The sequence below is a fragment of the Melanerpes formicivorus genome, unplaced genomic scaffold (genome assembly GCF_026170545.1).
Source record: "Melanerpes formicivorus ecotype bairdi unplaced genomic scaffold, bMelFor1.0.p_v2 SCAF_4, whole genome shotgun sequence".
NCBI classification, from domain to species: domain Eukaryota; kingdom Metazoa; phylum Chordata; class Aves; order Piciformes; family Picidae; genus Melanerpes; species Melanerpes formicivorus.
The window spans coordinates 7,409,484-7,436,771 of NW_027142356.1; the positions used below are offsets into that span (position 1 = coordinate 7,409,484).

The window sequence follows — 27,288 nt, forward strand, 5'->3', positions numbered from 1 at the left end:
ATAACAGGTAAGGTTCACAAGGGCAAGGAACAAGGATGGATGGGAGGAGGGGCACAAAGAAGAAGAATACAAAACCAGTCTCTCTCTGAAGAGGCACAGCGGCAGCAGGGAGAAGGACCAGGCCTGACCACATGGCAGAGGAGCAGGAAGGCAGCCGCAGTAGCTCTCATCCAGGAGAGGCAGGAGCCTAAAGGAGATAATGACTCCAATGCCTTCCCTTTTATACCCTAGCTGGGCAAGGAGCGGGGAGTGGAACAGACTCAGTTTCCTGGGAGGAAAACTTCCTGCAGGGAGGGCAAAGCACTTGCAAGCCCTCCACCCTGTTTTTCAGAATGGGCGTTAACCCACCACATGCATGTATGTCCATATTGTGTTACCAGTACAGCATACTTAATAAGAAACTATATGTTCTTTAATTTGATACCATGGTGTTTTCCAAAACAACACAAGGAAATGTTTCCTTTGTATTAATCTTTTGCTTCAGATCCAGAGGGTATTAGAAAATATTTTTATTTGTGATCAAAACAATATTGTTTGTGAGTTGATGTAGGAGTTAAAGGATCAGCAATTTCAATCAAGACATTTCCATGGAAGTATTCAGTGTACCTCTGTCTTTTCTGAAGTCACTGGTAGCACTGACATTCTACATTGTGTTTTCCAAAGCATTGCTTTTCTGCAATAAGAATCGGAATAGGAATAATTTATAAGCTTCTCGGGAATAACCAGGGCAAGTCAAAATGAAACTAACCAAATTACTTTTTTTTCCTGTGTTTTGTTGTTTGTTTAGGATTTTGTTTTCTTTGCTGTGTTTTGGTGTTGTTTGTTTGGTTCTTGTTATTTTTGTTTTACATTTTCGTGTCCTATGAAAAGAACTGAGTTGAATGTGGATGCCAGCTTGAATGTTTTACTGATGAGTTTTCCAAATTCCTAGGAGAATGTCTGAATCACTTTAAACAGTTTGTAATCACTCACAGGGATTAGTAGTATTTCTGGAAGAAGCAAACTTGTTGCTAAAGAATAGTTGTGGCCTGTTTACTTCCACTCTCTTTCACAGTACACATGTCCAGTTATCTGATCACCTTTGACCAGATTATGGGAGTCTATCAGCAATTTCCTAAAGGTCCTCTTTTTCCATTGTAAGTCTTCAGCCTTCATGCCTCATAATTGCCACTGTCCATGTCTGCTTCAGCCTTTAAATACAGTTAGAAAGTCAAACCACACCTATTCCAGCTGTATGCTTAGAGAAAAATATTTTCAGAGATTTCAGTATTGCTTCCCTCTTTGAGTTATGTTACACTTTCTAAAGGAATTTCAATAAGTAAAAGATGGCCCTTCATCTACTATTTCTGTACATTTCTACCTCACATAAAGATGGTTTGGGATAGACTCAGAGATTATTTTCTGTATGGAAAATTACATAGGCAGTAATAGGCATTGTAGGGCAGTACAACCAGTATGTCTCCTCAGCATTAGTAGATACTGTGCTGTTGTTAGGCTCTAGGTGTTGCTGTGGGGCTTAGAAGTGATAAAAATCAGATTACTTTATACTCACAGAGAATTAATTGTTTTATAGGTAATCAAGCGTAGATCCAATTCCAATGGGACACTAATATGCAGCTACTGTTACTCTTCTTGTCTATGTTTGTCCTTTTGACATTCATAGATTAAAAGAGTTTCAAAGACATTCATAATGTTTGCTTTTTGTGTTCTCATCTTCTGCGTTGGCTTTAGATCATGTGTACCCTTATAGCATCATAGAGTCATTAAGGTTGGAAAAGACCACCAAGATCATCAAGTCCAACTATTGCCCCAACACCACCATGCTCACTAAACCATATCCTGAAGTGCTGTGTCTACAAGGTTTTTTGAACACCTTCAGGGATGGTGACTCCCATCTCCCTGATCAGCCCATTCCAATGCCAGACCACTCTTTCAGTAAAGATTTTTTCCCTGATATCCTAAACCTCTCCTTGTGCAACTTGAGGCTATTTATTCTTCTCCTATTACTTCTTATGTGGGAGAAGAGACCGACCCCCACCTCACTACAATCTCCTTTCAAGTAGTTGTAGAGAGCAAGAAGGTTCCTCCTCAGCCTCCTCTTCAGACTGAACAATCCCAGTCCCCTCAGCTGTTCCTTGCAAGACTTGCTCTCTAGACCCTTCACCAGCTTAATTGTCCTCCTCTGAATACACTCCAGCAACTAATATTGTTGGCTCTATGTTTCTAAATCCAGGCAGAATTTGAACTGCAATCAGATTCTGCCACTGATTTGAATCCATTTTTTTGTTGGATGAATAAATTCTGTTCTGCTGCAATTAGAAGAGCAGCAGACATGTAAAATGAAGGATGATGTGACATGTCCTAATTGTTATGTTAACGTGCCCTAATTGTACATGCCTAGGTTCTAGGCAGACTTGGCCAAAATTTGTAGGTACAGACATTAACTACAAGCCAATAATACTAATATTCATAAGCCAGTGCTCCTGATGAGAATTTGTGTAAGTAATTCTCCCTATTTATCCATATTTACTCGCTGTACTCAAGAAATTTCATTTAAGGTCATCTTACTTTCTGGAAATTTCATACTTGTGAGATGGGTAATTGTCATGGGTTAAGTCATTGACCTATTACAGTAATTATACAATAGGTATTTTTCTTAGCAAAAATAACTCTGTTTATATTTAGCCATCAAATATGTCATAAATGCAACATCTGCCATCACAGTGTTCCTCAGCCTCTAGTGGGCCTGATAAGTGTGCTACTACAAAATATTTAAATGCTGTTAGAGTACTCTAAGATAATTTCAGTTCCGAATCATCAATTTCTATATCTAGAATTCCAGGCCTAACCACTTTGCTTTGTTTTTGCTGTGCTGACATTTTTTTCCCCACAAAATAATTAGTTCCCCTTTCCTTTACCTGCTTTTTTATTTGTTTCAGCTAAGCTGCTGGGTTTGGTTTTACATTCTAACTATTAAAATGCAGGATATCTTGTCCTGAGAGCAGGAAATCTGGTGAAAATAGACATTGATTGGATTGTTGCCCTCTACCCCCTAGTTCCCCTGTCCTCCAAAAAGTGAGTACAGCTTGGTAATGAAGTTAAGTTTTTAGTCATGAGTCCTGTCTTTCAAATTGAGCTAGCTTGAGTGTGGGCTGCCAGATACTGTCCAAAATGCTTGATTATCTTTACCTGTAGTAGGTGATAACACATAAAAAAGTCATAATTTTCACATGCTTGTGGGATTCTTAAGGCATTTTCTCCTAGCCTGGAATAATGTCTTTCAATTGCCAGTTTTCTTCAGATTGTGTATTGATATTATTTTGTGTGCTATTGCCAGTTTTCTATTGCATTCACATTGTTCTTATTCTCAGTTATATTACCCTTGATCTCAACAGGTATCAGCAGTAATTCCGTTGTTTGTTGTTTTATCTCCCTGTCTGGCGACTACCCTTGAAAGGTGTGGATTGCTTGTGTGAAATGACTCATGCAGCTCTTCTGATGGAAATTCTAACTATTGGCTCTCTTGAGTGAGGTAAGTCAAAGGACAAGGATCAGATAAAAAGCAGGCTACTTGCCTTTTTTTGTAGTTGTTGAAATTTGAGTGATAAACCAACAGCCCAGCTTTCTCACAAGCTAGGTTACAAAAATGTAGCAGGCAGTCGTTCTAACAAACAAGATGGGGAGGAGGTGGAGGAGCCTCAACAATGCCTTTGTGCAAGAAGGACTTAGCTGACCAGGGACTATTGACAGCTCTCTACTACTGAGCTTTTGTAGCAAATCTAATTTATTCTAATTTACTAGTACACTAACAATTACAATGAAGTATCTAACTTGTTCTTCCAGTGACTTTTCTTAGCAACAAAATTACTTAATTAACACAGTGAGATATTGCTTTATAGCTGTAATTGTCACACTCACTGAAATTCGTCATATAAGTGTGCTAGCATTTTTCCAGAGAAGCCATCATTATCATAGTTAAGGATATAGTGGAAAGTGGAATGACTCTCAGCTACAGGTTAAAAAAAACACACCTCCATAGCTGAACTGTACCTAGATGTTGATCTCTGTAGGCTGAAGTAGTGCAGAAGAGAGTTGAGTCATTCCTGCACTATTAGCTATCGTTTGCAAAGGAGGCTTAGCCTCTCCTGCCTTCAGTTTTATTTACTGGTAAAGTTATTTTGTCATTACTGGTACCTAATGTGGTAGCCTCAACCTGAAGGAGTTAATTTTCAGTTGGCCCTTGTCTTTGGTCTCTGTCTGTTTTGGCAAGGATACTTCCATAAGGAATGAAAGCTCCTGCTAGCCTAGGCTAGGTGTTCCAGGCTCAGGAGAAAATTAATGAGGTGAGAAGGCTGAGTGTGGGATAATGTGTGTGTATGCTGCAGGTTATTGCCCATTATATTCCAGTTATCCCTGGCTGACAACTGTTGTCTTTCATGGTTTAGCTCTGTCATTAACGCTGACTGGTTTCCTTATTCTTTTTGATAGCCTTACGTACCTTTTGCACAACAAAGTGTGGGGGAGCAGCAGACAAGCTGTCTGAATTGTGCACTGAATGGTGCTGAACATAGGGTAGAAAATTGAGGATTGTGTGAGTAGGCCAGGAATGAAAGGGAAAATGATGAAACAGGGAATCTAGAGCAAAAGCAAAGGAACCGAGACTGGGAAACTGCTGAATGCAAAAGTAGGAATAGAAGCAAAATGAGTAATGAGAAACAAATAGGAGGAAAAGCCAAGAAAGATGAATTGTAGAATAACAGCAGATAGAAACTGTGTTGAGAGAGGGGAGAATAGGAAAGGAAAATGGGGTGATGTAAAGGCAGATATTGCCAGGTAAGCAGAACTGGTAGAAAAGCACAGTGTTTTGATAGGAGTGCTCTGTGGTGGCAAGCCCCTTTGCCTCTCCAAATGTGTGGGAGAGAATTCCCAAAGATTTGTTCTGTCTGTTATCAGTCAACCATAAACAGTCTGCCACAGGAACAGATGGACTTTTCTGGTGCTCTGCTGTCATGTGTCTTAATGACTTTTCTGGTTCTCTACTGTACTTTCAAGTCGCCTGAACTGCAGTCCTGAAACCAGTCAAAGTGGCAAGTGCTGAGGCCTGGGTAGCTCTGCTGTATTCTGTGCTATTTAGGAGAGATAGAATCAAAACCACTAGAGATAGTAGGCATTTGAGGTAATGGAGGATTTATAATGGCTGCAAGCAACTGAAGTCTTGTTGCACCACTGAAAAGCATTCTGTAGCCACACAAACATTTAGTGAGTGGCTAAGCCAATTTGCTTTGCAGTGTTTGGACCTTTACTGTTCAGTCAATCACCAGGCTGGAGCAATGGGACCCTCTGCTAAGCAAAGGGCTCTGGATTCTTACTTCAGTATTGGACTCCTAATGCTTTCTCATTCCAGTGGGAGCTGCTAAAATGTCATAGATGATTTGTTCCATGCAATAAAGCAGGGATACTGAATCTAAATTACTTATCAACTGTCAAGAATTAACTCATTATACTCCTTTATCACAACAAGCAGAAGCCATTATTACCCTGTGCAATATAAACACCAGCACTTACAAGATATTTGTAAGATGGAATATGCACATTTAGAAATTTAGGGATCTAAATTGGTGGTGGAGTCACTGTCCCTGGAGGTATTCAAGAGGGGACTGGACGTGGCACTTGGTGCCATGGTCTAGTAGTCATGAGGTCTTGGGTGACAGGTTGGACTTGATGATCTTTGAGGTCTTTTCCAACCTTATTGATTCTGTGATTCTATGAATACTTGCAGGTAGAGACTGAAGCCAATACTTGAAAGAATGAGGATCACACAGCATCTGCACCTTATTCTGTGTAATACTCTAAAGCAATTTTAGATAGCACTTTAGTTTCATCACTGGAATCATGAGCACATGATTTTTATTTTTTTTCTGTGAGCACACCATATCCCACTGTCATGGCTTTTCTTCCAACTTTGGCTTGTGCCAGTCTTTGTCCCTAGCTAAGTACTATTGAAGTCAGCATCAGTCTTTCCATCAAAACTGGGGTGAAATCAGTCAGACAGCAAGATACAATGGCTGGTACATCACGGTGTGTTGCTGCAATGCCTCTTTTTCTTCAAGACTCTTTTCTTTTTTATCTGCTGGGGTCAGAATAGATCTAATTTCCTGCTGGAGTCTACAATTTGCTGTTTGGTACTTGTTTCTTGGGTTCATAAAATCAGGAAAATTTGTTTTCTCTGAAATGGTAATAGAGGCAGTCCCCATTTGAGTAACCTTGATAAACTCTTTACGACAGTGGTTATGACGACAGCATAATCATGAGACTCTTTTGCTCTCTGAAAATAACATGAGACAAATAGCTGGTAAGTACTAGAAAAGATTCTGAAGTTTGTGATGGTCCTGATAGTAGAAAGGATAAAAATAATCCCAATTTATCCTTTTTTGTAAAACATAGCTTTTGTAAAGCATAAATTGAAACAGGCAGGAAAATATTTCCTCTTCCACACAACATTGAGGAAATTATAGCAAAAATACATAAGACATTATAAAAACAAAACAATGTTCAAAAGTGGATCCTACAAATGCCATCTGGAGACAGAGTTGGAACTCTTTAATCATCCTAAGTGATTTGTGTCACATGTTTACAGTGTGTTTATAAATTCAGATGGGTGAAAAAGTAATCAGTTCAGCCTTAGATTGCAAGAGGAAATTGGGGCTTGACAAAGGAAGAGACAGAGAAAATCATAATGCTTGTATGTAAGTGCCTTGTCAACAGCAGACAGCAGTGTGCTTCCTTCATGAATACACAGATGCTGTTATTGCCTCAAAACAGAAACTAGTTTTCAAACTTTATATTTGGAATCAACTGGTAATTAGGAAGCTTAGGCAGGGAAACTGCTATGATTCTCTGCCCTTATTTAAAACATTGTTGTGGAAAACGCTACAGAAGATCTCTTTGGGGTAGAAGAGAATGGAATGAACTGTGAGATTTTAGAGGTATTTTTTTGCATGATGAAAACCAAATCTTGAACTTTGGTATTCTTTGATCTTTATCTTCTACCTGCTAGATCAAGGCTGTGTCTTGTCTCATGGGAATGGTTTTTATTCATTAATTTAGACTGACTTTCTCTGCAGGAAGAGTGGCTACAGGCATTTTTCTAGGACTGTCTCTGACTTTTGAATAAGGCTACTTTTGGTGGCCAGAGGGATATACAGTGAACAGTGTTGCTCTTACACCATTCTCAACTAAACCTAACAGCACAAAGAAAGTTAATGATAGCAAACAAACACATTGTATGGTTGAGAAATCAGTGGTCAGTATTCCTGAAGAATAACTTGGCCTTGATTTACCCAGAGGCACATGTGACAGGGCTGCTGTGCTTTGAGCAGAGAGTAACACTACAGTTTTTTCTGAATTCAGGGCTAGTGTCCAATTCCTTAAAACAGGAATATTGGGATTCTTTATTATAGCTGAGTTCTTATAAACACTCCAATGCTATCTACTTGAGAAACACTTCGGTAAGTGATAATAGGCTAGGTTGTTGGAAGCATATGATCGATTATACACAATGTATTCTCTACCTGTGCACATTGAGAAAGGATAACATTTTTCTTTGGTCTGTCTCACAAAATGCTAGACTGACTTCCTTCCAGAAGTGCTTCTGTTTCTCTTGCTCTTTGAATACAGTACCTCTGGGATATCAAGGGCCAATATCAATGCAAATTCTGCCAAACCAGCTCCATCTGCACAAACTACAACACACCCTTGTTACTGCCTGCATTTCTGACATTGCCATCTAAATGCCTTCCTCCTCCTTTCTGTGTTTTCTTTTGAAATAGTTTTCATTTAGGTGAATAATTACATGAATGGTATAAAAATTTCTCCCTGGTTGGTAAACCAGACAGAAATGCATCCATATAGCAGATAATATTAAAATAAAGCCACCAAAGAAAACAACCCCAGCCTAAAAAAAACCCACAAAAACCCCAGCTTCAACCCTTGACTATCTTTGAAAAAGTACTTCAGGCTACATTACGCAGTAAACCACAGATATATCTTCTAATAGTTTTCCTGAAGCTATGAATAAGGTCATTGAGAAATTGTATTTAAGGCTAAGACTGTCTAAGATGAACTTCTCATTTGAACATCAGTTCAGATTTGTCAGATGTTGTTTCCTGTCTTGTACAAGAGGACATGGGGTTAGTCACTGTTGTAAATGTTGCTTATACACCTCGAGGTATTGGCTTATCAGCATCTCTTTTTTTCCCCCACTGCATATTTTGAAAGCAGCTTGTTAAATATAATATTTACTCCATGAAAAACAAGGAGGGAAAAAAAATAGCCTATATTTATCCCCAGGCTGTCTCAATATGTTACTGATAACATAATTCTGTCATGGGTTTTGACCAAAACTCAAAAAAGGATTTTTTTTTCTAACTATTATGAGTTTGTATCATAGCAAGAAATGGATTATTTTTCCTACATCTCTGGCAGCCTGAATCTTGTGGCTGTTGCATTAGGATGTTCTGCAGGAATTATTTCACCTCTTTTCTCAGAAAGAATGAAAGAGTATTGTAAAACCAAGAAAATAATTCTAGGCCCTCAAGTCATAAAGGCTCCTTTGTGTCTCTCCTCTTGATTTCTGAACCCATAATGCTCTCCTGTTCAACTCTTTCTCTCCAGTTCTGAGGAGTAGTATTTTTCAGAGGGTAGCCTAGATACTCAATCCAGAAATAGGATGTGCTTCCCCTCAAAACATAAATTTGGGCAATGCAGAGAAATGGGGATTCCCTGTTTGAATTCTATAGTCTATTCTATTTTATTGGCAAAGTAATAGGAGTAATAATAGTGATAAATTTAAAAGAATGATATGCAGTGACAAAGGCTGATTCATGAAGTCACAATTATGAAGTCATCCATTAGTCTGGAAAACAAAAAGGATTAAAAAAAGCTATATTGAACTTTAGTTTGGGGATATGGTAGGTAGTGTTTTATGTAGCTATGTCATACTAGAGGCAGCTAAAGCTAACTAGCAATAAAATGTCATCTTGTGGAAAAATCAAGCATAGTGAGTTTACATGAGCTACACTTTCAGATATGAGGGGGAGGTCTCTCTCGGGAAAATAGCCTTTAAAGCACAACAAACTTGAAAACAAATCTGTCTAGCTTATTGTTTTTATTATTCCTATGATCATCTGTCTCTCCATGGACTTCAGTGCAAATTCCTCTCTCCTTTAACATGGAAACCATTTACTTTGAAGTATCAGAGTTTGAGGCAAGTGTGAGATGGGGCAAAGGCTGCATTTCTGTTAGAGCTGAGCTCTGTGCACAGGATAGCAGCTGGCTGGGTGATGCAGGTTTCCTGCCTGCCGCTACCGAAGCCGCTATCCATTGACCCAGCATGTGTACAAGAATGCAAGTACCAGTATACATCTTCTTGCTGGAACTGCTGCCACATGACTACAAAATGGGGCCAGACCTATTCAAGGTCAGTTTTTCCACACACGCATTTCCCTATGCTTCAGCATTTCTGAACATACAGGGGAAGTAACAGATACTTAACTCCCAATTCAGGTAGTCTTATTCTACATTGAAATGGTCACGTATAATTTGGCAGCAGTATTAGTTTAAAATGTTTATGGCACATGAAGGCTTTGAGTGGTTTGTCTGAGGAATAGGAACTCATGCAGAGATAGCTACTAAAACGTATCCTACCGGCAAGACAATACATTTTCTAATGTGCCAACTGCCTACTTCATAATTTCAGTAGCAGATTCCTTTATAGGACATGTGGTACTACTTTTTGACGATAATACCTGCTCTTACAACATACATGTGAAGAGAATGAAGAGCCTGAGTCACAGAATCACAGGATTAACCAGGTTGGAAAAGACCTTTGAGATCATCGAGTCCAACCTATCATCCAACACCATCTAATCAACTAAACCATGGCACCAAGTACCCCATACAGTCTCTTCCTAAACATCTACATCTAAACATTTTTAGTAGCAGGACAGAATGTCTTCCAGATAGCTGGCCTGCAGAGCTGGCAGAAGGAGCAGCATAGTTTTCCTCTGTTCCAGAATGGGGTACTTGGTGATCTGCTCAGCCCCTTGGATCCCCACAAGTCCATGGGACCAGATGGGATCCATCCTAGGGTGCTGAGAGAGCTGGCAGATGAGCTGGCCAAGCCACTCTCCATTGTTTTTCAGCATTCCTGGCTCACTGGAGATGTCCCAGAGGACTGGAAGCTGGCCAACGTGGTCCCCATCCACAAGAAGGGCCAGTTGGATGAGCCAAGGAATTATAGGCCTGTCAGCCTAACCTCAGTGCCAGGCAAGATCATGGAACAGGTCATCTTAAGTGCAATCACACAGCACTTAGAGGATGGCCAAGGGATCAGGCCCAGCCAGCATGGATTTAGGAAGGGCAAGTCCTGCCTGACCAACCTGATCTCCTTCTATGATCAGGTGACCCGCCTGGTGGATGTGGGGAGGCCTGTGGATGTAGTCTACCTGGACTTCAGCAAGGCCTTTGACACCGTCCCCCATAGCAAACTCCTGGCCAAGCTGTCAGCCCATGGCTTGGACGGGAGCACACTGTGCTAGGTTAGGAACTGGCTGGATGGCCGAGCCCAGAGAGTGGTGGTGAATGGTGCCACATCCAGCTGGCGGCCAGTCAGTGGAGTCCCCCAGGGATCAGTGCTGGGCCCCGTGCTCTTTAACATCTTCATTGATGATCTGGATGAGGGCATTGAGTCCATCATCAGTAAATTTGCTGACAACACCAAGCTGGGGGCAGGAGTTGATCTGCTGGAGGGTTGAGAGGCTCTGCAGAGAGACCTCGACAGGCTGGACAGATGGGCAGAATCCAATGGCATGAGATTGAACACATCCAAGTGCCGGGTTCTGCACATTGGCGACAACAACCCCATGCAGTGCTACAGGCTGGGGTCAGAGTGGCTGGAGAGCAGCCAGGCAGAGAGGGACCTGGGGGTGCTCGTTGATGGTAGGCTGAACATGAGCCAACAGTGTGCCCGGGCAGCCAGGAGGGCCGATGGCATCCTGGCCTGCGTCAGGAACAGTGTGGCCAGAAGGAGCAGGGAGGTCATTCTGCCCCTGTATGCTGCATTGGTTAGGCCACACCTCGAGTACTGTGTCCAGTTCTGGGCTCCTCAGTTTAGGAAGGATGTTGACTTACTGGATCGTGTCCAGAGAAGGGCAACAAAGCTGGTGAGGGGTTTGGAGCACAAGCCCTATGAGGAGAGGCTGAGGGAGCTGGGGTTGCTTAGCCTGGAGAAGAAGAGACTCAGGGGTGACCTTATTTCTCTCTACAACTACCTGAAGGGGGGTTGTAGACAGGCAGAGGTTGGTCTCTTCTCCCAGGCAGCCAGCACCAGAACAAGAGGACACAGTCTCAGGCTGCACCAGGGGAGGTTCAGGCTGGAGGTCAGGAGGAAGTTTTACACAGAGAGAGTGATTGCCCATTGGAATGGGCTGCCTGGGGAGGTGGTGGAGTCACCATTGCTGGAGGTGTTCAGCAGGAGACTTGACAGGGTGCTTGGTGCCATGGTTTAGTTGGTTGGGTGGTGCTGGATGATAGGCTGGATGATCTTGAAGGTCTCTTCCAATCTAGTCTGGTCTATTCTATTCTATTTTATTCTATTTTATTCTATTTTATTCTATTTCCAGTGATGGTGACTCCACCACCTCCCTTGGCAGCCCATTCCAATGGCCAATCACTCTATCAGAAGGACCTAAAAGGGGGTAAAGATGGCATTATTATTGAAATCATCATGGAATTCTGGGACATGTTCAAGTTTTAAGCTTCAGAAATGGTGATTTACTTTGATAATCTCCTAATTTGAAGCTAATTATTGGACTTTATTTTTAACAACTCACTGAGGTGCAAAATTTTAACGGCATCAGAGCTTACATCAACACAATCTGTGATGAAAGATTTGTGATTGAGAAAAAGTGCATGAAAGTGGAAGACTTTTTAACACTGGACTTTTTTGGTTTTATTCTATTATATATATTCTATTATATATTCTATTATAAAACCTTTGACTAGTTGATCTGGAAAATGAGCTGGGATTTTTGCAGGGTATAAGGCTAGGGAAAAATGGTTAACATTTATCAGAATCTGATCTTTAGAAAGGGTAATACCAGATCCACACTTTCCCTCTTTCCTAATGATTTGTTAAGAAAAGTTACGTAGGTCTCCTTGATGCTATTATATTGACTATGTTGAGCAGCAGTTAGCCTTGAAGGCTGTTTTGCAGTAATGCAGAACACTGATGTATCATAAATCTAATTTTATTTACACTTGTGTGAAATATTGGTATATCTGTCAGTCTTTACAATTACTTTTGTATACAAGGAAATCTAATGTGTATGTGATAGCTCTCCAAAGTCCAAAAGTTTGTTTGCATGCTGGGAACCTGTCCAACCTGTCACCCAAGACCTCATGACTACTAAACCATGGCACCAAGTGCCATGTCCAATCCCCTCTTGAACGTCTCTAGGGACGGTGACTCAACTACCTCCCTGGGCACCTCTCTCAGTGAAGAACTTTCTCCTCACCTCAAGCCTAAACTTCCCCTGATGCAACTTGAGACTATGTCCTCTTGTTCTGTTGCTGGTTGCCTGGGAGAAGAGACTAACCCTCTCCTGGCTACAGACTCACTTCAGGTAGTTGTAGACAGCAATAAGGTCTCTCCCGAGCCTCCTCTTCTCCAGGCTAAACAATCCCAGCTCCCTCAGCCTCTCCTCATAGGGCTTGTGTTCGAGGCCTCTCCCCAGCCTTGTTGACCTTCTCTGGACACGTTCAAGAGTCTCAATGTCCTTCTTAAATCGAGGGGCCCAGAACTGGACACAACATTAAAGGTATGGCCTAACCTGTGCTGAGTACAGGAGCACAATGACTTCCCTGCTCCTGCTGGCCACACTGTTCCTGATACTGGATGCCATTGGCCTTCTTGGCTACCTGGGCATACTGCTGGCTCATGTTCAGCTGGCTGTCAACCAGTATCCCCAGGTGCCTTTCTGCCTGGCTGCTCTCCAGCCACTCTGACCCCAGCCTGTAGCACTGCATGGGGTTGTTGTGGCCAAAGTTCAGCACCTGGCACTTGGACTTGTTGAACGTCATCATGTTGGACTCTGCCCATCTGTCCAGCCTGTCAAGGTCCCTCTGGAGAGCCCTTCTACCCTCTAACTGATCAACACCTGCTCCCAACTTGGTGTCATCTACAAATTTACTGATGATGGACTCAATCCCCTCATCCAGATCATCAATAAGGATATTGAACAGGATAGGGCCCAGCACTGATCCCTGGGGAACACCACTAGTGCCTGGCTGCCAGCTGGATGTGGCACCATTCACCACCACTCTCTGGGTTTGGCACTCCAGCCAGTTCCTAATCTAGTAGTTCCTAGCAGTGCATTATGCTGCTATCCAAGCCACAGGCTGACAGCTTGGGATATTGATTTCTACTGGAAAATCATCCAATGTGATCCCATAGTTCCAGTTCCCTCAGTAGCTTTGTCCTAATATGTAGCTTTAAAAGAAATAAAATATTTTAAATGAATGTGAATGTGGAGGATGAGTTTACTGTGTGAAAACTCATGAAGCGTGTCCTCTCTGAAGCACTGTCTGAACTTCTACAGAAGCTAAATGGGAATCAGAGTTTTAAAAAATGTCCACCTAGCTGAGCTGGAGCCTCAAAAGACATTCCTTGGGGTTTGCTTTGACTCAGCTTTTCTCTTGATTCTGTAGAAGTGTGCTACAGAGGCAGTCAGGAAATTGTTACGGTACTGAATCCTGTTGAGTGTGATTTGGCACAAAAGGAAGAAATAGCAACGTGAATGGGGAAGGAGGGATAGACTGCTCCTCTGTTTATTTTACACCTGCTCCTTGGTACTGCAGAGAGCTCACCTAAACACAGGGAAGATTTGGATTTGTCTTTAGGGACAAGTGAACTTAGAGATGTGGTGGGGATGGAAATGGTGGTTTCTTCCTGAATTTTCAGATGAGAGAGATCACAGTCAATAATAGTAGTGACTGACTCCTGAGCACCAGTGTCTCACATTCTTAAACCAAGGAAGACATTTGCAATATATTTTATCTGACTATTGCACTTCAGTCAGCATGGAGCAGAGCTATTCTTCCCTCACTCTGGAAGTGCACTCTTTGGATTCCAAAAGAACTGTATTAATTTTTATTTCCAGTTTCCTAGCATAAATGTAGCAACTTTCAAGATAGTACTATGTCTCTGGGTATGGTTTTGTCAGGAAAATGGAAAAACCTCACTCAGAGCATTGTAGTAACTGCTCAGTTAATTACATAATCTGCTGCAGCAATACCAGATAAATCCCCAGCATCACCTAAAACCTTTTTATCTTTCTGAAAGCCTCAATATAGGTGAGAATCTTAAAATGATCCCCACATAGCAATGGAAGAAGTCTTATTCTGGTTAAAGATAGTATCATTTGCTTTACGCTACGTCCTCCATTATTAATGAGAAGCAACAGCTAGGAACAAAATACATCACTGGCAAGAGGAAGGTGTACTGATTCTCTCCTGCCTTCACCCATCCCCAGAGCAGAGAGGTAGAAAAGTTGCTAAGAATCTCATTTTGTCTTTCATTTTTACCTTTATGGAACAGAAATGCATCCAGCTGAGAATGCCACCTAAAATTTGTAATTCGTTGAGCCAGCAAAAAAGCATTATGAACTTGTCCATAGAACAAACAAAAGGTAAAACAATGTGTTCCCCATTCTTGGCACCTGGAAATGAGAAATAACATTTCAGAAGATGGATTAAATCTCATAAAATCCTAACAACCATTGCTGGGAATGCTGAAGTTCTGCCAGGTCAGTTAAGGCAAAGTGAATAATTGTGCCTTAATTGTGAGCACCTTTTCTAAATTCACTTAATTTCTCAGCACCTTCTGAGAAAGATGGTCCATTAAAACATCTCTGTTGGAAATCTGACAGCTACATTTCCTTTTTACTGTACGAAGGCTACAGCTGTCCTATTCCATTATTATCAAGAGCACAAAGGTAAAGTTCTTCCCTGTCCTATTTTCTTTCACAGTCACAAAGGCTTGTTTTGCTGCAAGTAATTAGAAAAAAAAGCAAGCCCTTTGAAACCATGTTCTTACCAGCCCTCAGATATGCACAGATGGCAATACAAAGTCTCATTAGTTAAAATCAGAAGGAGGCAAGCAGCTCAGAGCTGTCTGTGAGAAGAGCTATTAAAAACAGGGTCTGAAGTGATTTCTGAGGAGGAGGAAAATGCCTCTGCCAGCTGCAGAAATACAAAGAGGAGGGAAATTTGAAATCTTCTCCCTTCACACAATCTCTACTACTCCTTATCAGTATGATTTAGATGACATAACTGAGGGACAGAGACTGTTTTCACAGCAATGTCTCCTGTTACAGAATGACTATTCAAAGAGCACAGAGTGCAGATGAAGTCAGAAAGCAGAACTGTTTGTTGTAATTGAAAGCAATAGAGTAAACCCAGTGTGAAGGTGAAGGAGAAAGATCAAAGACAGGGAGAAAAACTGCATAAGAGAGAGATGTGAAAGAAGTAAAGAGGAGCACAACTGATGAACTGTCGAGGGCTCTGCCTCTCATAATTTCATAATTGTTAACTCTGCATTTTTACTTCGGCAGAGAATCTGATTTCAGTCTCTCACCCCTGAACTTTTCCTCTCTTTTCTCACCTGTCCACAGCTATCGCTGTCATGGAGTAGATGCTGGCGAAGACAGCTGTGATTGGGAAGAAGTTGTGGAAGCGGCAGTAAGCCTCTCCAAAGTACCACTCGCTGTGCAGTGCATAGATGAAGTTGATCAGGGTATTGAAAGCAGCCATGGAGGCATCAGAGAAGGCCAGGTTCACCAGGAAGTAATTGGTCACTGTCCTCATGCGCTTGTGAGCCAGGATAATCCAGATGACAATGAGATTTCCAAACACAGCAACTGCCACCACACTACCATAAGCCAGAGACCACAGGGCAATGCGCCAAGAGGGTTGCACAAACTGATTGGAGAAGTTGGCTGCTGAGGATGCTACAGGGGGAGAAGCATTTCCAGCTGGCACTCCCAGCACCTCTCTCCACGTATCGCCTGCTGCTGCAAGGCTCATGTTCCACCTGCTACTCATACTTGTGTTCCAGTTGGTTGTGGGGACAGAAGTCATCCTGGTGGAGCTCTCCTCTGTTATAGCAATGATGTGCCTCTGCCACCTCCCTCTTCTAACCTTTCAAGATCCCCACCAACAGATAAGGAGAGGAAAGAAATTAAAAAAGAAGTAAGGTATCACAGCAGGTACTGGGCAGTAGAGATCTCTCAGAAAAAGCTTTAGCTGGACTGTTCAAACTGCTAGACATGCTGCACCAGCTGAGACAGAAGAGCTACCTCTGAGTAGAACAGCATCATCTTTCCTCCTCTGCACAGACACCTCTTGCTTTTAGTTTTGCTGAAGGAGAAGGGGACTGGTAGCCAAGGCACATTTTATAGGCTTGTGAGTTCCCAGCGTCATGAAGGGAGCGGAGCGAAAAGCTCCGTCCGCTGGTTGGTAAGTTAACACCTCTTTCTGTTTTCCCTCCTCCCCTTTTATTTCATTCATTGCCGGCAGCAGGCACTTTCAGGAGCTGTAGAGAGTGCCACGAGGAAAATGAATTCTCATCTCGTTTATGTTGAGAGATTTGGTTTATATTGCCTTTCTTTAAGTTTCATTATTGTGCTTCCTTTTTAAACAGCCTTTTTGCCCTGTCTTTGCAGGGCTAATTAGCCAGCTTGGTTGAACATCCCAGGACCGAGACTGCTTTTTATTAAAGCTGTTTTCAGATTAATTTATTCCAGATGAGTTCAGATCTGTTTTTATGCTGCTGTCTCTTCATTTAGTACATGCTTTCCTTTTAAGCATTCTGTTAACTGTGGATTTGGAATAGTGAGCTCATTCAGATAAATAAGTACAACCTTGCTGCTCTCTAATTTCATTTTTGAATCTGTAATGTAACTGACATCAAGAAACATTTATAAAATTAAAATGTGACTATTTTTTCCTTACACTGCTAACTTTGTAAAGCCATTTGCATGTTCACCAGGTACCGCTCTTTGTCTATGCAGCCCTAAACATAAATGTCCTTAAATATGGATAAAATGGTAGGGGGTTGGGTGTTTTTTTTTTTTTTTTATATCTTTGAAAGAGAATTTTAAAATTATTTTTATTTATTTCCATTTATTCCACACTTAGTGCTAATATGATTTTTAGCAATCAATATTTTCACATGCAGAGAGTTCTATGCTGGTAGAAAAGGGTAACTGAGGAAATTTAACACCCGATGTTTTCACATCCAAGAAATCAGTTTTCATGTTAATATGTTAACAGCAGCTGGCCCTAGGAATTGCATGCTTCATGCAAAGGTTGACTGCAAGGGAATTTGACTGACAAAGCTTTGTTATTCAATAGGCTGCAGTCTTTAGGGAGAAAATGTGTTTTAGTGCTGATCTGCTCCATGCTTCGACAATTTAGAGCTACTACTTGTCATCAGCAGAGATTTCAACTGTATCACAGCAGTGGGAGCTATTCAATACCCCTATCAGCAATGACACATTCTACATTTTTTTAAACAAAAGCTTCATACAAATATTAAATATTCCTGGTGTGCCACTTGCTCCCTGTGGCATTTACCCAGTGGAAGTAGTGTCTGCACTTTAATTGTCGGGTCTTTACTGCAGTTTTAATTTGAATGACTGCAGCTGTACCCAGTTATATATGCTTCTCACTTCTTACTAGCTGACACAATCCCAAGCAGCTGCCCACCCCAGGCTTAGCAGTTCTACTGAAAACCACCTTTTGCTACAGCATGTCTAGAACTTGCACTGCAAGTCCTTATCACAGGAAAACCACTGTAGTTAATTCCACAGTTTCATTTTGAGCCCCAAATCTTCCATCCATGTCCTCTTCCTGGAGGCAAGTAAGTGTGAAGAAGGGAGCAGCAGTTCACAGGCCATTTCCCCAGCAGGCTTCCTGCCATGGTCTCAAGAGATCCCACAGTAAAAAGCATACCAGCAGAGGTTGTAGTAGTGCTCCATGGCTGAACCGCTCTGAAGTTGTCTCTCCAGAAAATTGTAGGATACATTTCTCTGCCTTTTGGGCACATACAGAGGGGACTTTGAGAAGGAGTGAAGGATAAGCAGTTGGGTAATTCAGGTGCCTTCTCCCAATAAAATCACTGAGGTGCTGGCTAGAAGGTTAGTAGCTAGGGCTCCTTTTTGTATCATATTGCCCAAAGTAGACCAGTGGGATAGAGATAATCCCATACCTGAGCAAAGAAATCTGACTTGTAATCGATTATCTAAATGCAAGCAAAATCCAAGTAAGAGGTTGAATTAGGTGTGGTGAATAAAATCTCTCTGAGTTAGAATGTTGAAAGAATTAAAATGTTGGTTCCAATGAGTGAGGAATGCTGGACTGATTAGTTATAGTAGAGACTTGGACAGTCAACTCTTGAGTCTAGAACATTCACTCAGGTACTTCATATGGCTATGAGCCAGAAGTCATAAACCCAGCCCTGTGCCCTATGCCTTTCTACATTTGTGCCCAAACCAGGAACTCCAGACCATATCCTTTTACAAAGCTGAAGTGTTTTCAGTATTCCTACACCAGCTGCCCACATCCTTGTGTCACATATGATTCTCTTGCTTCCACCCCACTTCTCCCAATCCTCATTTTCCCCAGTTTCAGCAGAGACATACAGACCTTCTTTCTTGCACACAGTACTGCTAAATGAGCAGCAGAGCATATTGGAACAGATGACTGTATAAAACTTGCAGTAACTTCCCCTGTATAGAAACACAAAGGCGCTTCATTTGAATCACTTGCTCTGTATAGTTCATTGATTCACATCATTCTTTCTCAGTGGTGAGTTCCCCTGAAAAATGTGCAATATGCAGTTGTTCTGCACCAAGGCTGCTATGTAGGGGCCGTGTATTGACATAGAGAGCAGGAGTCTAATTTCTTCTTCCTGTTTTCTCACAATAACAATGCTTGTTCTAGCTCTTTGTCTTGGAAAATTGCTTGCAGTTGCATACTGAGTGTTCTGGAGAGACCATGCCTATGTGTCTTTTGCAAATCCATTATTTTCCATAAGCAGTGCAAACAAGTTGTTCCCCTTAGTGCATTCCTAGTCACAGTATGAGAAGTCAGTACAAGTCAACATCTCTTAATGCAAGCAAGGTAATTTGAGTTCTTGAAATTTCCTTTACACAAAAATCAGGGAAGTTTTTCTAGTCTGTGTTTGTGCAATGTCAGCCTAGATCATCAATATGGGATGGGAGCAAAAGTGTCAGCTTTGTGGTGTAGAAATGAAAATATCATTGGATCTTGGCTTCCTGTTCAGGGGCAATCTGAGGAAACTGAGAAAATATTCTGCTCCTGGAGGGAGCTTTTCAAACCCTGTGACCTTCCCCATTCCCTCTCCTCCATGCATGAGGAGAAGAAAAATTTTGGGGTACCATTAGCATTATGGACAACCCAGATTTTTCATTAGTAGCTTGCTCAGTAAGTTGGATGTTATCTGGTGTGTTGCAGCGGGTATCCAAATCTGGGAGAACATGTGGCAGAGTATCTGGAGCTATGTTGTTTTGAGAATTGGAACACTGAACAGCACATGGCAAATGTTAGGCACCTGGGTCAGCCTCACGTGGGGGGAATTTACTGTTCCTTTTGGAGATGACTGTTAAATTGTCTAGAATAAATCCTCTGTGCTCTGGCTTTCACTTTTATTGAAACTTTAGAGGAGCACTCTGGCACAATCAATTGCAGCAAACCCAGCACCTACCTTTCTAGCTTTTTATTTAGCTTGTTAGGGGAGCAGGTTAGGCAGCCAGGAGCTGGCTCTTGCCTAGAGAGGAAATTCACTTGGGCAATGAAGTCAGTTGTGCTTCTCCATCAAAATTTGTGTTATTATACATATACTGATTTAAATTCTATCAGCTGAAGGTCAACATTCAGTTTCTCAAATAAACTGCAGGGCAACTTTGTGAAAACACTTGATTTACTTCTGAGTAGCAAAAGTTGCTTGTCTGTGGTGAAACTTTTGCAACAGAGCAAGTACAGAAGGTAACCATTCTGGCATTTTCTTCTAAAACAGTTACATCATGTTTTAGGTTAACTTTTGGCCATTCCAGCTTAGGCATATTTGCAGTGGGGAAGTTTCATTTTCATTGAGGTAAGACTGTACTCAATTTTAGAGTGACTGCTTTCTGGTTATCTACTACTTGCTGTTCTCTGCCTTTCCACTGATAACTACTTTGTGCTTGTACAGTCCGCTGTAGCTATTAGCAGTTCCCCATTCCCAGTTTCATAGAAATACTTAGAAATGCTATTTATAAGACTATGATTTCATCTTCTACAGGTCCTCTGGTGTACTTGAAGTTTTCACCAGAAGTCACTCTTCCACTAAATTAATCTGTATGCTATGGGAAAGAGCCAGAGAATACCAGTAGTATTGTACAGGTAGGGATTTGTAGCACAACAGCAGCCTGCTCACCGTAGCTATTTAGCATGAGTGTTAATTGCATCAGTGTTAATTACAGCAGTTCTGCTTCACACCATTTGTTCTCTGGGCTTTTTTTCTTTTGTACATGGCACTGAGGGCATTGCTAACTTTGCTTTTGAGTTTGGATTTGCTTACTTGATTAGACTTAGCCTAATAACTTAATTCCCTGGCTCCTTCCAGCACCCAGCTGGAAGAGATCCTTCAGCAGCAGCTTTATTGGTCCAGATTTTCTTTCAGCTTTGATACCTCATGTTCATCAGGAGTCAGTCTCGTGCAAAGTTTTAGCTATGGGAGGAGAAATTTCACAATTTAAGAATGTTCAACACTGTCTTGTTTATTATGGCTGCTTTTTAGCCTTGTGCTGCTATCATGACAATACCAACCCACCTGGATTTTGAACAGTTTGCTTTTATTTCTGTAGCCTAAAATACAGCTGGAAAACTCACTTTGAACTTGGTTTCTGATTATTGCTTAGGCATGCAAAAACATTCTTCTGGCAACAAATGAAAACAACTCAGTAGGATATTGGGCAGCTTCACAAGCATGTGAGTAAGGATGTTCTAGTAACGGGACAGGCCAAAAGCAGAACTATTTTGTGGCTCTTTATCATAGCTAGACAATCAGAGCCAAAGAACTGATGACAGACAAGTTTTCTTCTAGATGCTGAGGTGCAACTTCACTGAAACTACTTTTAGAATAAAAAAGAACTAAGGATGAGTAATACTGAGTTTAAATTAAGACTATTCTGAATTATAGATATTATTCACAAATTAATTTGTAGGAGAAAACTTTTATTCTTTTTTTGATGAACGAACCAGCATGATTTCTTCAGCCATTGTGTGTCTGATCTTCTGATCCTCCAGAAAGGCTAAATACACTTCGTTGCCATTGTCACTGACATAGCTTAGTCCTCTGGCTTTCATCTGCTGCACATAGGACAGGACTGAAGGGGCTGAATAGTTGGTAGAGTCAAAATGTGTCAAAATATGATTTGTAGGCTACAGTTATCCTGTGAAAAATAATTCTTACTCATTTGCTTTCCTGGTCAGCTAGGGCTTTGTAAGGAAAATACATTACCCAAAGTGTGACACAAGCAATTTTTGGGGAAAAAATTAAGTGTTTTGATTCAAGTAGTTTTTCTACATGACAGAAGTCTGTCTGGTGAGGAGGTTAAGGGAGAGCGAAATGGGATGTGATATAATAAACATTTTCTTGGACAACTGTGATTAGTCTTCTTTCCTGGTATTCTTTGTTGTTATATTCTTTGTTGTAGTCCCCAACACAAATTAGTGTGAAGTCTTCACTGAATTAATTTTGTCTTTCCCAGCTGCTCTACAGTCTTTATTTTCTCCAGTAGGAGATAAATTGTTTGCAATTGTAATTCCAGGCACCTCTGCCTTTTCATTTTCCTCCAACTGCTGAAGTGTCTATCTAATGTCATAGATGAGATTCACTAGCAACTGACATATATGTGTGCACTCATACATGTTTCCCCATATTCTGATTTTCTCATTTGCTTTTAAATTGCTTTAATAATAATTTTTCTTCCCCACTCCCCCACTTTTATTTTAAAAAGAATTGGTTACATTTAACAAGGTCTTGCAAATCAGAGATGAAAACAATGGCTTTTATTAAATCTTGAAGGTTCTGAATCTCCAGTCTTGAATCTGAGAGGTAGCTGTTGATGCCACCTGAAATTCTTGTGGGCCTGCTTATAAGTCCGCTAAAGTCAAAGGAAAAGACACTGGCAACACAATTTCCTCTGTCTTCTACAGCACTCTAAATGATTTGTTCCCTTAAAAGCATCCAAATTAAGGGGGATTTTATTGGTGACTTTTCTGTCTCCTGTAGTAGCCAAATATATCTTATGTACAATAAAATGTACATGCATATTCATGGATAATAAAATGCATATTTTAAGGTCTAGAGTAAGCTGAGGAGGCGTGAATGGAATCTTAGTAACTCAGTGTGGACGGACATGGTGAAATACGATTCAGATAGCTTTATATACGTTATTCAAAGAGCATTGGTGGTGACACATCTGTGTTTCACTGGTACCTGAAAAATAAACCAAGGAGGCTTCTTGATTCTGCTTTTTTATTTATAGAAGGTATTACCTCATTACCACTCTGTAGCAAGAGAATATTCCATGTTACTGTCTTCTTTCATTAAAAATAAATTTTTTATGGATTGTCCTTAGATTCACAGATTATTTTTTAAAAGAACAGACTAGACTAGACTAGAATAGAATAAACCAGGTTGGAAGAGACCTTCAAGATCATCGCGTCCAACCTATCATCCAACACCACCTAATCAACTAACCCATGCAACCAAGCACCCTATCAAGTCTCCTCCTGAACACCTCCAGCGACGGCAACTCCACCACCTCCCTGGGCAGCCCATTCCAATGGGCAATCACTCTCTCTGTGTAAAACTTCCTCCTGACCTCCAGCCTGAACCTCCCCTGGTGCAGCCTGAGACTGTGTCCTCTTGTTCTGGTGCTGGTTGCCTGGGAGAAGAGACCAACCTCTGCCTGTCTACAAACGCCCTTCAGGTAGTTGCAGACAGCAATAAGGTCACCCCTGAATCTCCTCTTCTCCAGGCTAAGCAACCCCAGCTCCCTCAGTCTCTCCTCATAGGGCTTGTGTTCCAAACCCCTCACCAACTTTGTTGCCCTTCTCTGGACACATTCCAGCAAGTCAACATCATTCCTAAACTGAGGGGCCCAGAACTGAACACAGTACTTGAGGTGTGGCCTAACCAGTGCAGTGTACAGGGGCAGAATGACCTCCCTGCTCCTGCTGGCCACACTGTTCCTGATGCAGGCCAGGATGCCATTGGCCCTCTTGGCTGCCTGGGCACACTGCAGGCTCATGTTCAGCCTACCATCAACCAGCACCCCCAGCTCCCTCTCTGCCTGGCTGCTCTCCAGCCACTCTGACCCCAGCCTGTAGCACTGCATGGGGTTGTTGTGGCCAATGTGCAGAACCCGGCACTTGGATGTGTTAAATCTGATGCAGGTAGAGAGGGGATCTTAACTTGGCTTTTCTGAAACCTAAGGCATCGTAAACCACCATTTTGGCTTACGTGCTGACAGTGTATTGTCATGTTTTGTCCACTTGCCTATGTGACTATCAGTGGAAAAGAAGTGACTGTCAGTGGAAAAGAAACAACTGTCAAAGTTGGTGCATAAGGATCATGGTGTTCTCACAACGTTTTATCACAAGCATTCTGTTTCTCAACTACAGAATTTATTAAGCGGAAAGGTCTGCTAGTTAGCTTGTTTTTGGCAGAAATAATGACTCATTTTCTGTTTCCAAAAGACAGTATTATCTGCTTGTGTAGAGTTTTATGGAACTATTATTTTTCAGTGAAAGTTATCACTGTTCCCAAACATAATTTAAATAATTTTCTTATCTCTTCTCCTTAATGCTCAGTTTCTGTTGCGCTCTTGTGTGATGTTTCTTCTTCTTCTGGAACTGGAATGAAAGGAAGAACAACTATGACCATATCAATGAAATTTAATATGTGACTTCAAGAAGCCAATCAATCTGGTGTATCTTTTCTGCAAACCATCAGACCAACTTACTCTGCTATGATATATATTTACAGAGTAGTTCTTATTAATTTGATTTCCTATATCCACATTGAAATTGTATTATTTATGTAAGAACAAGAATGCTTTGTGTTTGCCTTTCGTCATTCAGAATTGGAATTTTTCAGTGTGAGAGGGCTCATCCCTGGAGCCAGCCCAAGGAATGACACTGCAGTTGACTGGCTGATGTTCAGGAATAGAATAGAATAGAATAGAATAGAATAGAATAGAATAGAATAGAATAGAATAGAATAGAATAGAATAGAATAGAATAGAATAGAATAGAATAGAATAGAAACACCGGCTTACCCTCAGCTGACCAGTGCCCAGCCAGTGTCTGAGCAGCAGCACTCCCAGCCAAACTAACCCCTAGTTTTATATGCTGTCACATTTTTTTGTATTACAATGCAGCTTGCAACTACTTTAAGGGGAGCTGCTCTAAATTCCTGCCTTTCTAACTAATGAGTGATTATTTACAATACTTAAAAGTTCCCTATCAAAAATAGTTATAGTGGTGGTGTGGTTTAACCCCAGCTGTTGCTAACAAAGCCCCACACATCCACTTGCTCACCTCATCCCTTCTCCCAGCTGTTTGGGGGGAAAGAGAATTTGAAGGGTAAAAGTGAGAAAACTCGTGAGTTGTGGTAAGAACAGGTTAATAATTTAAATAAAATATAATACTAATAGTGATGAAAAGGAAAATAACAAAGAGAGAGAAAGAAAATCCAGGACAAACAAGTGATGTAAATGGAAACACCTGCTTGCCCTCAGCTGACCAATGCCCAGCCAGTGTCTGAGCAGCAGCACCCCCAGCCAAATTAACCCCTAGTTTTATATGCTGAGCACGACATCATATGGTGTGGAATATCTCTTTGGTCAGTTGGGGTCAACTGTCCTGGCAGTGTCTCTTCCCAACTTCTTGTGTACCCCCAGCCTACTTGCTAGTAGGATAGGGTGAAGAAAAGGAAAGACTGTGACTCTGTCCAAGCACTGCACAGTAGTAACTGAACCATCCTTGTGTTTCCGGCACAAATTCAAAACATAGTCCCATACCAGCTACTATAATTCTAGGAATGATTTGTAGTGCTGAATGTATCTTCCTTGCTTTGATTGTGTTATGTAGTAGGATGTGCTAGCTCCCTTAGAGGGATCTGACCCATGACATGCTCATTCTGAGTGATTTCTTTTCCTCTACACTAGAGAAATAACATTTTCTGGACGATGTTATTCTTTCATTCACAGAGTATTACTAGAGAATTAGCAGAGTTCAAGCAAGCATTTTCTTACTAGTCTGTGTTCTTCTTAGGTGGCAACTAATGATGATTGACAAAAGCTAACTTCTAATTAGAAAATATTTGTAAAACTATTTCCCAAGAGCTTTTGTTTCAGGCTGTTGGTAGCAATATCTAATTTTAAATTTTGTGCAAACCTTTATTGTGCTGTGGAGGGGAGGAGAGTGATGAGTAAGAGGTATTTGCCCTTTTTTTGCTGCCTCTAACACACAGTATTTCAAGTGTGCTGGTACTGCTTAGTCTGTAGCTGATCTTCAGTAAAATGTAGAAGTAAGCCAAGTTGTACCACTTTTAACTTAGCATGAAATAGTGTTCTTATCATTGCTTTGTTTAATTGAGCTGACCTATATCTCAGTCTAGAGAGGGAAAGACACTCAGTTCTCTTGAATATGCCAATGTTATGAAATTAGAGGCACAAATGAGGCCAAAATACCAACAGTGAGGCTATTTATTAACAGAATAAAGGGGATGGATCAGAAGGGGAGAGAGAGAAAATAGAGAGTGAGAGAGAGAAGAGGAAAGGAATTGTACTGCCACACCCCTCACCCCCCAAGGCAGTTTGGGTCTGTGGAGGAGGCATGGAGGAGATGTTGTCCTTGTTGGTTGTGCTGTCCTCTGAGCAGCCTCTTCAGCTCTGTGAGTTGTAGCAGTCAGAACTTAGGACACAGAGAGAGGATTTCTCTTGCTCTGCTTCTTCCAGGCTGCATGGTGATGTCTCTGTCATTTTTCTCTTCTGGTATTCTCCCCATTTTTCTTCAGAGCAGCATTGCCCCGGGCTTTTCCTTCTCTCGTGTTTTGCTTCTTCCGAGCCACTAGTTGCTCAGATCTTTTATACAGTTTTTTAGGTATGTCTATTCCAGAGAGTATTGATAGCAGTGGCCTCTGCCCATTATTTCCAAGGCAGCTGCAGTCTGGTGAGCAACCTTTATCTATGCACCTTCCAGAGAGTCATTATCCAGTGGCTCTGCCCAATACACATCAGCTATTGTCTGGGCAAGCAGCAAAGGTGATTTTATCTTTGTTGAGTCACAACAAGAGAGATAAGATTTAGTCTCTCACAACCTATTAAACCACTTTTTTATTATGCACCAACCCTGTTCACTGTTGCTTAATAACAGCAGGTTTTGAGCATGTTGAATAAGCTACATTTATTAAAAAAAAAAAAAAAGTAAGAAAGAGTGTATTCTTAATTAAAAGATGGTTCGTTGTTCAACGTTAAGAGCATTGCACTGGGCTTGCAGAGACCTGGGTCCTAGTTCAGCTATGTGTCCTGGTTTTGAGCCATGAGCTGCCCAGAGCTAAAGGGCAAAAAAGATATTTTACACCTTCCCAAGGAGTAAAAATAAAAATGCTCCACCCTGGATTGGAAGTTTAAATAGGAATTCTATTTACAAAAGGTATTCAGGTGAAAGGAATACATTCAGAAATTAGGCTCAGCTTTTCAGCTGGGCCTACCAGGCCAAAACCGCCCAGAGACTTCCAAACACTTCCACCCCACTCAGCCTCAGCAGGCCCAAGAGCAGCCAAGCTGCCCCCCACTAAACCCAGTCCTACCGCAGGCTTCAACAGGCCAAGTGGTGTAGCTGGAAATACACTGCCAGCCAAGGCCAAGAGCAAAGCTCTCTCCCACAAACCATAAGATAAGAGCATATATGTGTCCCGAGACGGAGAGCAGAGCTGTATTCTCCCTTAAATATAAAGATACAGGAAAACAGAATAGAATAACAGATTACAATATCCTGGGGTGCACTGCCTTTCCCCTGGGACTCTCCAGCCTCTGTAGGGTTTTCTTTATGGATACACCAATTAACTCTTGATTTCCCTTAACCTACAAC

General features: G+C 41.4%; 1 protein-coding gene across 1 annotated transcript in view; it reads right to left on the minus strand.

Moving 5' to 3' along the window:
• TACR3 (tachykinin receptor 3) overlaps positions 1 to 16,462 on the minus strand; it is a 47,847-nt gene extending 31,385 nt beyond the window's left edge. Inside the window, exon 1 of the mRNA XM_068171069.1 lies at positions 15,722 to 16,462. Coding sequence (XP_068027170.1) covers positions 15,722 to 16,197 — 476 coding nt within the window. The 5' untranslated portion in view covers positions 16,198 to 16,462. The remainder of the gene's footprint in view (positions 1 to 15,721) is intronic.
• Positions 16,463 to 27,288: the final 10,826 nt, after the last annotated feature.